Raw genomic sequence first — 14,322 nt, 5'->3', positions numbered from 1 at the left:
TTTATCTGAAAAATGCTCTATATCAAAAGTTTATTATGATTATTATTAAGACTAAGGATGAACAACGATATCGGAATCAAGTCAGTATCAGCAGAGATTTAATTAGTATTTTTGACCGATATTTGATGATGAACTGATTGTTTTCTGGAAGAGCAGAATGTTTAGGTGCTGGGCTGCTGCCCTAATAATACACACACAATATAATACAAATAATACAAATAAGTCATATTTCTCTGTAATGCTAATTCAGATGGATCTAGTTAGTATTTTTGTATTGGTTACAGAAGACACATACGTGAAAACTATTGGATATCAGCATCAGACCACATAGTGGATCCCGAATTATTATTATTATTATTATCATTATTATTATTATTATCATTATTATTACTGTTGTTGTTTTTGTTGTTTGCAAACAGTGAGTACATGGAAAAACTTTAACTGTACAACTATACAACTAAAGGGAAACTCCACGGATTTTTCCAATTTTCTGCACAGTCAAACAGTGACAATGTAAACAGGATGATGTAAAAAGAGAGTTTAATGGCTCTGAAAGCTCCTTCACAGAAAGTTATGACATGAAATCATTATGAATATTCTGCCTGATGTCTTAGACGTAGTTTTACAATAATTCTGACAAAGTTTTTAGTGTAAAACGTATATTAATCAGTTTATTTTAATCCATTCAGGGTGGAAGGATACAAGAAAGCTGTTTTTCTAGATTTATGACTATTTCACCACCATAAACATTCCATTTAAAAACTCAGAAGACTCGTGTAGGTTCACTGGTGGTTCTGGATAGTAATTAAAATGTCTATATTTGTGTTGTAGTCATGGTGACCCCTGGTTCCTATCACTACCTCTGTAAAGACATCTGAACTATTTCACACCAAACCACTCTGAATGACTTACATCTCAGCCACTGAATTATGCAGAAATTCTGAAAAATCGGTGGAATTCCCCTTTAAATTAACAATAAACACGCACCATTTTTTCTCAGAGTAGAACTATGCACTCCTGTCCAATTCCAGCCCAGTCCATCTTAGTAACCAATGACAACACGTCAGGCGGGACAGTATGAGCCAATCAGAGCGCAGGAGGCGGGCGCTGCCGGAATACGGGTGGAGATAAACCGCGGTCAGAAACTACCGCACATCAAACGCAGCAGCAGTTCAGACACACTCACATGCTAATGGCGGAGGGGTATCTGCGCAGCGGCCCCCCAACACGCCCCCAGCAAACGACCCCCAGAGCGGGTTCGCGGCCCCGCCACGGCGCGCAGGGCCCCCGGGATGCCTCCGCTTAACCGGGGTCTGTCCGTTTACCCCACCAGGAGCGCGTAAAAGGAAGTTAAATCCAGCCGCTCCTCCCAAAGTTTGCGAGAGGTTGTAGCTTTCCTGTAGCTCTCTCTCTCTCTCTCTCTCTCTCTCTCTCTCTCTCACTCACACACACACACAGATAGCAGTGATAGCTACTAAAAGGGGGAAAGACGAGTTGTCAGCACTTCAGTCGCTCAGATCTGAAAGTTATCTCGCCCTATTTGATCGTTTTTGGTCTTTAGAGTCATGTGAGGTGACCTGTAATGTCCACGGAGCAGGAGAAAGATTCGTTTTCGCTCAAAAGAAACAGAGGTAATGTGCTTTTTCACACTGTATAGTGTGTGTGTGTGTGTTTATATGTGTGTGTGTCGAGTTGGCTTCCTATTCGCCAGCTTCTTGATCGAATTTTCCCGTTCCACCTTAAACGGCGCCAGAATGTAACTGCTGCACCATTTAAGGTGGAACGGGAAAATTCGATCAAGAAGCTGACGAACTAAGAAGCTTCGTGGTGAAGAAGGCCTTCAAGGCCTCTGACGGATTGAATGAAACTTCTAAGCAGACGGCAGTGACCGTGCAGACACTTATTAGACTAACTGATCGCTTTAAAGGGGAATTCCACCGATTTTTCGAAATTTCAGCATAATTCAGTAGCTGAGACGTAAACAGTCACTCAGAGTGGTTTGTTGTGAGGTGGTTCATTTGCAGAGAAACTTACAGACTCATATTTCTTCACAGTGGTGGTGATGGGAACCAGGGGTTCAGGATGTCTACAGCACAAATATAGCTATTTTATTTACCATTCAAAACCAAATACATGCCTTCTGAGTTTGCTGATGGTGGTAAAATAGTGATGAATCTGAAAAAAAAATGATTGCTTTGGGGACTGTTTTGCCTCACAACACCCTGCTCGTACCCTTCCACCTTGAGCAGATTAAAATAAACTGATTAAAGTATGTTTTAGACAAAAAAATGTCTCCCAAAACTAACTATAAACAATGTTTCGGACATCAGGCAGTGAATTCATAACCGTTTCATGTAGTAACTTTCTGTGAGGGAGCTTTTAGAGGTGAACGTCTGGTTCCTATCACCACCACTGTGAACAGTTCTGACTGTAAGTTTCTCTAGAACAGAGCGTTTCACACCAAACCACTCTGAACGACTCTGTTTACATCTTAAACATTTAATTATGCAGAAAATTTGAAAAAAAAGGTGGAGTTCCCCTTTAAGCAGAACATGTTAGTTCTGGGTTGGAAATGACATCTAGACCTTTACGAGTCTGCTGTGAACTTTGAAATGGTTTGTTCAGTTGCTCAGCCAAAGAGCTGAAGTGAACCTCCAGTAGAACAGTGACTTTGACCAAACCTGTGCTGTAATTCTGGCTCTTCTTTTTAGATTTAATGGATCGGTTTCAGTGCATTTTGTCATGCTTTGAAAATTGAAGTCAGCAGGGCCATTTCTGAACATTGGGGGGCCAAAGCAACATCCTACTAAGGACCCCTGTCCACCCCGACTGTATTCCTCTGAATGCAAGAGTTAAAATCAATATTTCAATCATTTTTTTGAGCAGACAAAATGTTTATTTGTAGTTTATACTCAGGGAAACATAAATCAATAATTGACCACAGTTGTATGTAAATGTTTAAATGACATGTTTTGGAAAATAATTTAATATATCCTCTACAGAGAACACACTGCTGCACATTTTAATGCTGTTTATGTGTTGACTTTGGGGAAAAAAAGTGCACGGCATATTTTATTTTATGTCTTATGTTTTTTTTTTCCAGTATGTTAAACTCAGTAAAACAAATAGAAATACAGAAAATTCCATATTTAAGTTTGATTGCAAGGACGTGTTAACTTATTTCTATATAGAAAATTACCCAATCAAATTTGTGTGTACAACTGCATATAGAAACTATATAAATAAAATATATACCTTAAGGGCTCTTACTATTACAGAATAGTAATTAACAATTTTTTATTAACAAAATTTTTATTGTTGTCTCGTTTTTTTAACCCTTTAGACCCCAGCAATTATAGAACATAGAGTTGTAGGCTTATTAATGACACATTTTATCATACAAGCAGGGAAACCATCAACGGACAGAAATCAACACAGAGCTGTGAGTCCAGAGCTGAGGACAAAATGATCAGTGACATTGTAATATACATTATAATTATAATGTTGGAACATATAATAGCATAATATATAATAATAAGACATATAAGAAGTCCTAGAAGCAAAGAACAAAGATATGTAATAAACCGACTATAACAACTAACAATGTTCAACGTGATAGCTTACTACACTCCTAAAAAAGATGGTTCGTCAAGGGTTCTTTAGTAAAGAAAATGGTTCTATAAAGAACCATAAACACTCAAAGAAGTGTTTTGCATGATTAAGGGTTCTTTGCATCATGAAAGTGTTCTTCAGACTGATGGAGAATGAGCTATACATGGTTCTACATAGAAAGGGTTCTGTATAGCACCCAAAAGGGTTCTTCTATTGATACAAGCTTGACATCATAACAATAGAAGAACCCTTTTGGGTGCTATATAGAACCATTTTATAAACGGTTCTGTATAGAACCATCTATAGCACATTGTGAAGAATTCTTTCGTGATGCAAAGAACCCTCATGCAATCATCAATCTGATGCAGCTCCCAGAGGCACTCAGCAGCCCTGCTCTGTGAGTTTGCATGGTCTTTGTATTCGTGGATAAGCTGTTGTTGCTCTTAGACACTTCTATTTCACAATAAAATCACTTACAGTTGATGGAGGCGGATCTAGCAGGGCAGAAGTTTCCCAAACTGGCTTGTGACAAAGGTGGCGTCCTGTGACAGTGCCATGTTTAAAGTCACTGAGCTACAGTCTTGGCCACTTTATACAGTTGTTAGCATTGGGTGTAGCTGAAACACCTGAACTCAGTAATTAGGAGGGGTGTCCACATACTTTTGGCCATATAGTGTAACTTGCTAAGTCATTAACGACAAGTCATTCTAAAGTCAGACATGACTTTAGAATGACCTCCAGGAACCAAGGTGACCATTCATGTTGTTAAGGAATCATGAATTCAATTCAGTGATAAGTACTTTTTAGTTGATTTATGTTTCATTGACAGTCAGTAGGTCTGCAGATTAATTTAGGTTTTTTTTTCACTGTTTCCATTGTGCTGATTTGTCCTTTTTTCTCCAGAACTAGATCATTATAAATTAAAAAAGTGAAAACGTTTAAACTCCATAATAAGTTTTATTTTGCTTGGGTTTGTAGGAGGAGATGGTGGTCTTGATGTATTAGGAGGGGCCAGGCCTGCTGCTGGGGAGCCCGGACAAGAAGAAACGCAAGTCCAGTACACAGGTACAAGAATCAAGTGGCCTATATAGACGGTCTTTTCAAAACTTTGTAACTCCTTTCTTATTACTTATTATTATTATTATGATTATTATTATTATTATTCCTTTCTTGTTTGTATTTATATTTTTTCCCACCATTTGACAAATTTGCATCATGTGAAGCTGGACTAATACAAATGTTCCCAAATTACTTGGAATAAATTGCTGTTACGCAAACATACATAAAAGATTAAGAACGTTTTATGTCATTTATAAACTTACTAATTTGTAGATGAGGTTTTCTCACAATAGCAACAACGCATAATCCCAAAAGAGTGTAACTCAGTAATACATGTAGAGGTTAGAAAATTTGTGGAATATTAAACAAAGTTTGTTTGAACTGTTGATGAAGGACTTCCGTACCAAACATCCTGTTTCTCAAGTAACTTTGTAATACTGTACTATGCAGAAGTCGGAGATCAGCCTTCCTTTATTGAATCTCCAGTCAGCATAGCCGTCAAGTACAAGTTATATATTTTACAGTCTCAGGAAAAAAGGCTGCTGAAGAGTCAGATACGATGGGCTTATGATAACCTCTTATGATAACCTCTTATGATAATGTGTACCATTATTTTTGCCAATTCTAAGTGCCAGATGTAGTTTTCATGTGTTCATTTTATATCATTTTATTAAAAGGCTCTAGCTGGGCCGTGCTTACCTGTTAACCTCCTCATTTTAATATAAAATTATTATAATAGTTTGAGTATATTAATGTATCTTGTACCGGGTTGCCAGAGTTTCCAGCTAAAAAAAATGTGCGAAACCCATCAGTCCTTTGTGTTTGTTGTCTGGTATGAATAAACCAAAAGTTTTTATACACTTATATACTTTTTAGTCTACCTGTAAAACATCATAGAAACGCCTGGATGAAAAAAAACAATTTTAATAAAATAATAAAGGATATGTAAATTATTTGATTAGCATGTGTATCGAACTCTCATAACTTGCAGATGTTTGCTTTTTGTGACTCAAACTCATTTTCAAGTCTATTCAAATTCCATCTGCATTAGTAAACAATGCAGTTTAAAGGTTTTATAGGCCAAGTTTTGCTCACCTGCCAAATCCAACCAAAGTCCACCTAATTTGGTTGGAATCTGCCCAACACTGATTCTGTAACGGTTTAGGTTTTTGTTGCAAAGTGCTATAGGTCATCTTAAAAGTCACTGACACTTGTCAGAATAGCCATGGTGGCTTCTGGAGGCGTTTTTTTTTGTTTCCTGTCATGCTTAGAGTTCTCTATAATTCGAAAAAGTTATATGAACTCTATAATTGTATTTACTACAAATTCCTACACAGTCCATCAATAAACTGACCCACATTTCATCTCTGTGTCCCTACAGACTCCTTCCTTTGCACCACTGTCCGAATATGCTCCTCCGGCGAACCCCAGCTCCGATCACTTGGTGGCCACCAATCCTTTTGACGACAACTACAACTCTCCTCTTCCCTCACTGAAGCCGCTGAACACCACCAACCCTTATTTCGGCCCCTCTCTCTATTCAGGATTTGGTGGCTATGGCCCTCCCCGGTTGGTGCCCCATATCCAGAATAGGATGCCCTCTCCTTATGGGGGACCTTACCAGATGCGGAATCAGCCACCACACCCTTTCGCCCAGAACCCAATGGGCCCGATGGGTATGGGCTTCAGCCGGCCGCCCAGCTTTAATTATGGGCATCCGGACAATCCGGCATTCGCTAATCAGCCCATGTTTAACAATGGCAGCGGCATGCACCTTCCACCTGGACAACCCTTTAGACCAGGTCCTGGAGAGAACTTGAACCAGTTGCCCCTTCCCAATGTGAATCAAAACCAAAGTGGTCCGGATGGCTCAGGTCCAGGGTTCGGTCCAGAAGGAACCGGGAATCTGCCACTGGCGGTCAAACCAAGCCCTGATATGAGCCCTGGACTCCCTCAGCCACCCAGCAACTTTGGCCAGTCCAACACGCCCACATCCACACCCAAACAGGACCCAAATGAAACCACAAACAGCAAAAACGCCAGCCAGAATATCACATCGCCACGGAAGCAGAGCCAGACTTCCGAGGAGGGAGGTGGAGGTCAAGACGCCCAGGTGGAGCCTAAGGGAAAGAACAGGGGAAACGTCTCGGCCGGCCTAGATGGAGGGATGGAGAAGATCAATGGTATGATCCACCCCAGCACCGACCCTTTGAAGAAGTCCCCTCAGCCTCCTGAAACCCCTACAGAGAGGAACCGGAGGCCCGGGACTACGTGCCGCAGTGGCACTGTTTTGGCCAATAATAAACCTTTGGCTCACCCTAGCAGGCCAAACAACTCCGCCTCCTTGTCAGAGCCTGTATATCCGTGTGGAATCTGCCTCAGCGAGGTGAATGATGACCAGGAGGCCATTTTGTGTGAGGCCTCCTGTCAGAAGTGGTTCCACAGGGTCTGCACAGGGATGACGGAGACGGCCTATAACTTGCTGACGGCCGAGGTGGACGCTGTGTGGGGCTGCGACAGCTGCATGGAGGAGAAAGGAGCACAGCTCCTTAAAACACGGGAGAATCCAGGCCCACCTACAGCGAAGAGCGAGGGACAATCTTGAATGTTGTGTTGTGTATTTTTTTGTTTTTTTGTTATTGGAGAAGTTGCCAATGCAGACGTATCTAGCTGCAGTTCTGCAGACTAAAGATACAAAGAAGCCCCATGTCAGGGTGGATATAAATTTCTTCTTCAGAGTAAAAAGGTTGAGGCTTCTTCTAGTTAGTTAGCTAGCTACCTTCAGGCTTTATCTAGCTTGTTTACTTCAGCCTAAGCTGAGGCTTCTTCCAAACTGATTTCTTCTCTAAAATAAATAAATCAGGGTTAAGGTAAGGGTAGCTAACTTCAGCCCAACTTGAGGCTTCTTCTAGCTAGCTAACGTCTAGCTAGCTAACTTCAGCCCATGTTGAGGCTTCTTTCAAGCTGATTACCTTTTCAAATAACCAGAGTCAGCTGGTTACTGAAAGAGCAGTGTGTCCAACGGATGTAATTAGAATTGCGAATGCTAACTTCTGCCCGAATCGGCGTATTCCAAACTGATTGCTCGATAAAATTAAGAGTTAGGGTGAGAGTGAAGTAGTTAGCTGGCTAACATGCACTAAAAGAAGTTTTAAAAGATGAGGCTTCTTCCAGTTAGCTACCTAGCTAACTTCAGCCCAGACTGAGGCTTCTTCCCAACTTATTTCTTCTGGAAAAATAAATGGATTTGGGCTAAGATGAAGGTTAGCTAACTTCAGGCCAACTTGAGGCTTCTTCTAGCTAGCTAATGTCTAGCTAGCTAACTTCAGCCCATGTTGAGGCTTCTTTCAAGCTGATTACCTTTTCAAATAAACAGAGTCAGCTGGTTACTGAAAGAGCAGTGTGTCCAACGGATGTAATTAGAATTGCGAATGCTAACTTCTGCCCGAATCGGCGTATTCCAAACTGATAGCTCGATAAAATTAAGAGTTAGGGTGAGAGTGAAGTAGTTAGCTGGCTAACATGCACTAAAAGAAGTTTTAAAAGATGAGGCTTCTTCCAGTTAGCTACCTAGCTAACTTCAGCCCAGACTGAGGCTTCTTCCCAACTTATTTCTTCTGGAAAAATAAATGGATTTGGGCTAAGATGAAGGTTAGCTAACTTCAGGCCAACTTGAGGCTTCTTCTAGCTAGCTAATGTCTAGCTAGCTAACTTCAGCCCATGTTGAGGCTTCTTTCAAGCTGTTTCCTTTTATATAAACAGATTAGCATTAAAGTGAGAGTCAGCTGGTTACTGAAGGAGCAGTGTATCCAACGGATGTAATTAGAATTGCGAATGCTAACTTCTGCCCGAGTCAGCGTATTCCAAACTGATGGCGCCATAAAAATAAAAGGCTTAGGGTGAGAGTGAAGTAGTTAGCTGGCTAACATGCACTAAAAGACGTTTTAAAAGATGAGGCTTCTTCCAGTTAGCTACCTAGCTAACTTCAGCCCAGATTGAGGCTAAATGGATTTGGGCTAAGATGAAGGTTAGCTAACTTCAGCCCAAAATAGTTTCTTCCAAGCTGATTTATTTTTTTAAATAAATGAATTGTGGTGAAGCGGAGGGTTAGCTAGTTATGTAAAACACTGAAAGAGTGATTCTAAGTTATCTTGCTGATGTAATTTGAACCATAAACATGTAACTACAGCATACGGTCTCTGAAACATTGCTAACAAACCTCTGCTAGTGAACTTTCAGCTAACATTAATAGTAGGTACTTCACCAACAGCTTAGCTCCCTGGCTAACTTAGTCAGATATCCAGCTAGATAACTAGCTAGCTAGTTTTTGCCCAAGCTGAGGTTTCTTCTGCCAAAGCCGAGGCTTTGCCCTTCCTGGGCCTTTATCTGCAGGGATGCAGCTAGACTTCACTGTGCCGGTGTGAACGTCAAAGTTATTTCCTTCTGCGCTCGGTTTCAGTGCTCTTTGGGGAGAGCTCATTTTCTCCACTCGCCTCTCCTCTTTTCTCTTGCGGTAGTTGGTCTGTAAAATGTTGCAATCTCCATTTGAAACAAAGAGGAGAGGCTTTTATAAGTTTCTTGCTTCATCCAGTACCTTTGCTCTATAAAATCTCCATCTGTTTGGATTGAAGTGTAAATACAGAGACCAGGGCTTTAGCTTTGTATCGTCTGAGGTCAGATGTCTTCCTTGTGCCTGCCCGAACTCATCTTCTGGTGTAGAAATTCATCATTCGAATACTTGGACCGTTTTCTCTGAGCCCGTGGTTCCATGCTGTCTTCCCGGCCTCCTCTTAGGTACCTTGTATGGTGGATTCTCTGGTTTAGAGGTTGATCCATAATTTCTGCGAATGGTGCGTTCAGGTACATTCGGCTAAACAGTTTGGATTATTTTTTGAAATCGTTCAGTAAGCTTGTATGTATGCTGGTGAGGAGAAACGGTTTGCTGCTATACGTGTTCACTGTTTGGCTCAACCTGAACTCAAGGTTGAGGGTTCAGTGTTTTCTGTCCAGTCGTGAGTGCTGTGTGCCAAAGGAAGATGAGTCAGAAACTCAGAGCAGCTCAGTAAAGGCCCGTGAAGAAGGCTGGATTGTAAAAAGTGCTCTAGTTGCTGCCTTTGAACATCCGCTTGTAATTTGCCAAAGCTATATGTCATTATGGCAGAGCAGCGAATGAAGAACTAAAGCTTGTGAGCTCGGTTGGTCAAAGCTCCTGGCGCCGAATGTAGCGATTATCATTTTTGGCTACTGTAGCATTTTCCGATTGGTGACCAGAGCGATCCAATACATTCGTTGATTTCTCTTAATGTAGAGGATTGATGTGTCACAGTCTGTAGTTGAGTCGTAGTGAGCATCGTAGCTTGCTTGTGCTCTGTAACTTGCCTCGTTCTCCTTCTTTTCTCATTTATTTCATTCAGTGTGCCGTTTATTATGTGAGTGCTTGTAGCGTAAGTGCTCTGGTCCAGCAAAGGTCACAGAGAGCCCCTAATAATAATGACGATAATGATAATAATAACAGAGAAACTGATTGTGTGCACTAAAATGCTTTTGAATATATCAGTCACCTTTTGATGTTTAATTGCATTTCCTTAACTGGTTTTCTCTGCTTTTTTTCCATTTTTTGATGAGATTGTATTACTTGAAGGTGGTTCGAGAACAACTTTATTAAGAAATTGCACAGAATATATCAAATGCTATAGATCAAATGCTTTTTGATCAGTTAATTTAATCATTCATATGACAATTTGTCATTTCCTACCCCTGGATTGTAATAAAAGAGCCATGTCCATGTAATCTTAAAGACATCTTTGTTTCAAAAGACTGTAAATGTATATTCCCACATCGAGAGGATGGATGTTTTTCATTCATGTTGTCTACTGTTGATGTTTTATACATCTGATGTTTTGAATTTGATATTGTTCTAATATTGTTTTGCTTTTGACTATAGCGTGCAGCAGTTGAAGCAGTGTGGCATCCTGAATGTAAAGTTCAAACACGATCTCCTCTGTAATTTGACAGTGCAGATGTGTTGCGGTGATGATCTAGTCTTGTCGTAGTCCTGTTTTTATGTACCAAGGAATCGCACACACAAATGCCCCATTTAAATACAAATATTATTACAATTCTTTTTTTAACACGCCCTCAGCAAATTCAGCGGAAAACTTTTTTTAACATGCCCTCAACTCAATTCAGAAGTGCGTTACACCAATTGGAACACTCCCTTCCTCTACTAGATGAGCATTGTGAGAAAATCAGTCAGTCTTGGTAACTTTGTAATGTAGCACCATTTTTTTCTGAGAAGTCTTAACATTATGTACATGATTTTTTGGCTATAAGCTTTGGTTTAAAACTGGAGTGTTTTGTAAGGCTGTCACTATCAAATATACAAGCGATCAAATAATCCAGTGATAATTTAGATGAATAGTATAGTCCGTTTGTTTTTGTCTTTTTTAAGGCTAAATAATGAAAAATTAGCTGATGTCAACATCATTTACTTAGATTTGGAAGTAACCTGGGTTCCACCCCTATGCTGCTAGCACTTTTATGGGGATGTCAGTGTTTCGTTAGTACCAAGCTAACACTTACTGCTTAGAGTTTAACTTTAAGTTTAATTTAGGCCAGCTCTGCTTGAACACAGACATTTGACATTCAGCTGGCGTTTACTTTTTATGTTCCAGATGTCCAGTAAAAACTGACTCTATGTTATTGGGTGAGCCTTTTAGCCTGTTAGCTGTCTGCTGAGCTGATTAACCTACACAGAGTTAACCCAAACCTTTTATGTATGTGCAGTATGTAAATTTACTTCATATGCATGCAGGTTGTCACTTCAAACATACGTGCATTCATGAGATCCTGCTGGTGTGGGTTTTCTCTCTTTCAATAATGCAAATAAAAGTTATTTGAGTGCTAATAGCTCCCCCTTGTGGAGAATCTCCAGTATGCTAAACATGACTTTAGAATGATCTGCAGATACCCTGTTTATCATTAAAATTGCAGACTAATAACTAAAACCAAATCATCAGGAATGTACATTCTAATCCATTTTTAGTTGATCAATCGTGACGGCCCTTCTTTTTGGTGTTGCTAGCTGTGTAGCCTTTAGCATGCAAACTAGCAGAGTAATGAAGTATCAGCAGTCCTGTATAACAGATGGGGCAGATTGCTACATTTATCATAGTCACAGCAAACTGAATGGTGTACACTTAAAAAAGATGGTTCTTCAAGTGTTCTTTAGTAAAGGCAGTGGTTCTATTTAGAACCATTTCAAGCTTAAATGGTTCTTTGCATGGTTAAAAGGTTCTTCAGATTCATGGTTGCAACAATAGAAGAACTCTTTTTGGTGCTATATAGAACCCTTTTCAAAAAGGTTCTATATAGAACCATATACAACGCATTCTCTGTCAAACTCAAGAACTATATCACCATGCAAAGAACCATTTGTGCATGAAATCGCTCTTTGCATGCAGAAAAGGTTCTTCAGATTAATGGTTCTAAAAGAAGAACATTTTTGGTGCTATATAGAACTTTTTCAAAAAGGTTCTATATAGAAACCATATACAACATGTTTTCTGTTTATCTCAAGAACTGCTTCAACATGCAAAGAACCGTTTAAGCAGGAAAAAGTTCTTTGCATGGTGAAACAGTCCTTCAGATTGATGTTTGTAGCAATAGAAGAACGCGTTTTGGTGCTATATAGAACCATATACAACACATTCTCCGTCAATCTGAAGAACCATTTCAGCATGCACAGAACCATTTAAGCATGAAATTGTTCTTTGCCTGGTGAAATGGTTCTTCAGGTTCATGGTTGCAACAATAGAAGAACGCTTTTCAAAAGGGTTCTGTATAGAACCATATACGACATTCTCTGTTGATCTAAAGAACTGTTTCAGCATGCATAGAACCATTTAAGCATGACATTTTTCTTTGCATGCTGATATGTTTTTTCCAGATGGTGGTGGATGGTTCTAATGGTAGAAGAACCCTTTTAAAAAGGTTCTCTATAGAACCTTATACAACACATTCCCCATCAATCTGAAGAACCATTTCAGCATGAAAACTCATGGTTCTAAATAAAACCATTGCCTTTACTAAAGAAGCCTAAAGAACCATTTTAAGAGTACTTTTGAGATATGAAGCATTTTCAAATATTTTTATTTCTATTACTTTTGAACAGCTTAGTGCAGCATTTTTGTGGAGTTTGAAGACAAAATTGCATCAGACCACTGTAATTTCTGGGCAGCTTCTGCTGCTGAAGTAGACTCGGTTCACTCGGTTCCTGACCCCTCAGAGGGCTCATCTAATAAACTTTGACTTGAGCTAATAAAGTAATGGAACGGTCCTTGAGCTGGCATCTGGGGTTTCCCCAAGGCCACGTTTACGAGGGCATGTTAAAATCAGTATCGAAACAAGTGTTTAGAGAACGTCTTTCTCGGTTCCTACAGTTCACGCATTGTTCTCTATCTGTTTCTCCTGCCGCATCTTCAGTGCGGTTATACTGAATCTATGACTGTGACCGAACCGTTGGAGAGAAAAACGAACAAAAACGAATTTCTCCTGTATTATAAACATGTTATAATTTGCTCAAATGATTATTTTTCCTCTCATATAAAAAAGCAGTTGCTTGTTTTTGAAGTGCTTGGCTGTATGAAGACTGTTTGACACCTGGTGCCTTAGCCTTGCTTCGCTTGTTTAAACCATGACAGATCAGGAATAGAAGGCACTGTGTGTGGTCACATGAATACCATATGGAGCACCTGGTGCAACTGATTTGTTCGCAGACGCTGAATGTACAGCTAAAAATAACCCTAAATGAAAGATTAACATGGACTAGTGACGATATACTCAGAATCTGGCTCAGTAATTATATCAGAGGCAGATTCTCTAATGATGCCTCTCAGTTCACGTGTGGGTTGTTTTAATACACTGACTTTGCCTTTGTTACGTGTGCCATTCAAATGAATTAAATGGACTTCACATGGTAAAGTTAAAGCCTTTTGTGTCTCAGTGTTGTCTGTGAGCTGTAAAATTACCAAAGTTTAGTATTTCCAGTGACCCCGTGTTCAGTCCCATAGCAGAGAGCTTGTTTGGGCTAGTTTTCTGAAAGGTGAAGGCCTTGTAATCTAGTTTTCTCAATGCTGCTCCTGGACTTCGCAGTTTAAAGGGCCCATATCACGGAAAATTGAATTTCCCTCACCTGAAATAAAGTATGATGTTTGTAGTTTCAAAACGTCCCATTTGCCCCCCAGTCCTTACAGTTCACTTATGGAAGCAGGAACAAAACAGAATTTACTGTTTTTGTGATGTCACTCAAAACATCACATTTACTTATATCCACCCATTCAGACTACAGCAGTTTAGCTCCACCCATTCACACTGATGTTATAAGGAGTGTTTCAGCCCAGACTGCTTTTTGAACGAGGCACAGTGCAGGGCAGTCAATCAAAACACAGCTCATTTACATATACCATTCTTAAAGGTGCAGCGATTAAAAGTCTTTAATTGTAAGGGATAAAAAGAGGTTAGAAAAAGTTGACAAATTAACACACTTAAAAATGATGGTTCTTTAAGGGTTCTTTAGTGAAGAAAATGAACACTCAGAGAACCCTATGCATGATTAAAGGGTTCTTTGCATTGTGAAAGGGTTCTTCAGAT

At 39.8% G+C, this 14,322-nt stretch overlaps 1 protein-coding gene across 1 annotated transcript; it reads left to right on the top strand.

Annotated features, from left to right (window-relative positions):
* The first annotated feature begins 1,231 nt into the window (after positions 1–1,231).
* pygo1 (pygopus family PHD finger 1) lies at positions 1,232–13,659 on the top strand. The gene is given in 4 exon segments (XM_036584975.1): positions 1,232–1,631; positions 4,591–4,619; positions 4,621–4,677; positions 6,053–13,659. Coding segments are annotated over 4 exon segments (1,359 nt in total). The 5' UTR covers positions 1,232–1,582; the 3' UTR covers positions 7,277–13,659.
* Positions 13,660–14,322: the final 663 nt, after the last annotated feature.

The sequence above is a fragment of the Colossoma macropomum genome, unplaced genomic scaffold, assembly GCF_904425465.1.
Source record: "Colossoma macropomum unplaced genomic scaffold, Colossoma_macropomum, whole genome shotgun sequence".
In the NCBI taxonomy this organism is placed as follows: Eukaryota; Metazoa; Chordata; class Actinopteri; order Characiformes; family Serrasalmidae; genus Colossoma; species Colossoma macropomum.
Note: the sequence above shows the minus strand (reverse complement) of the source record. Positions and strands in the feature narration are given on the sequence as shown.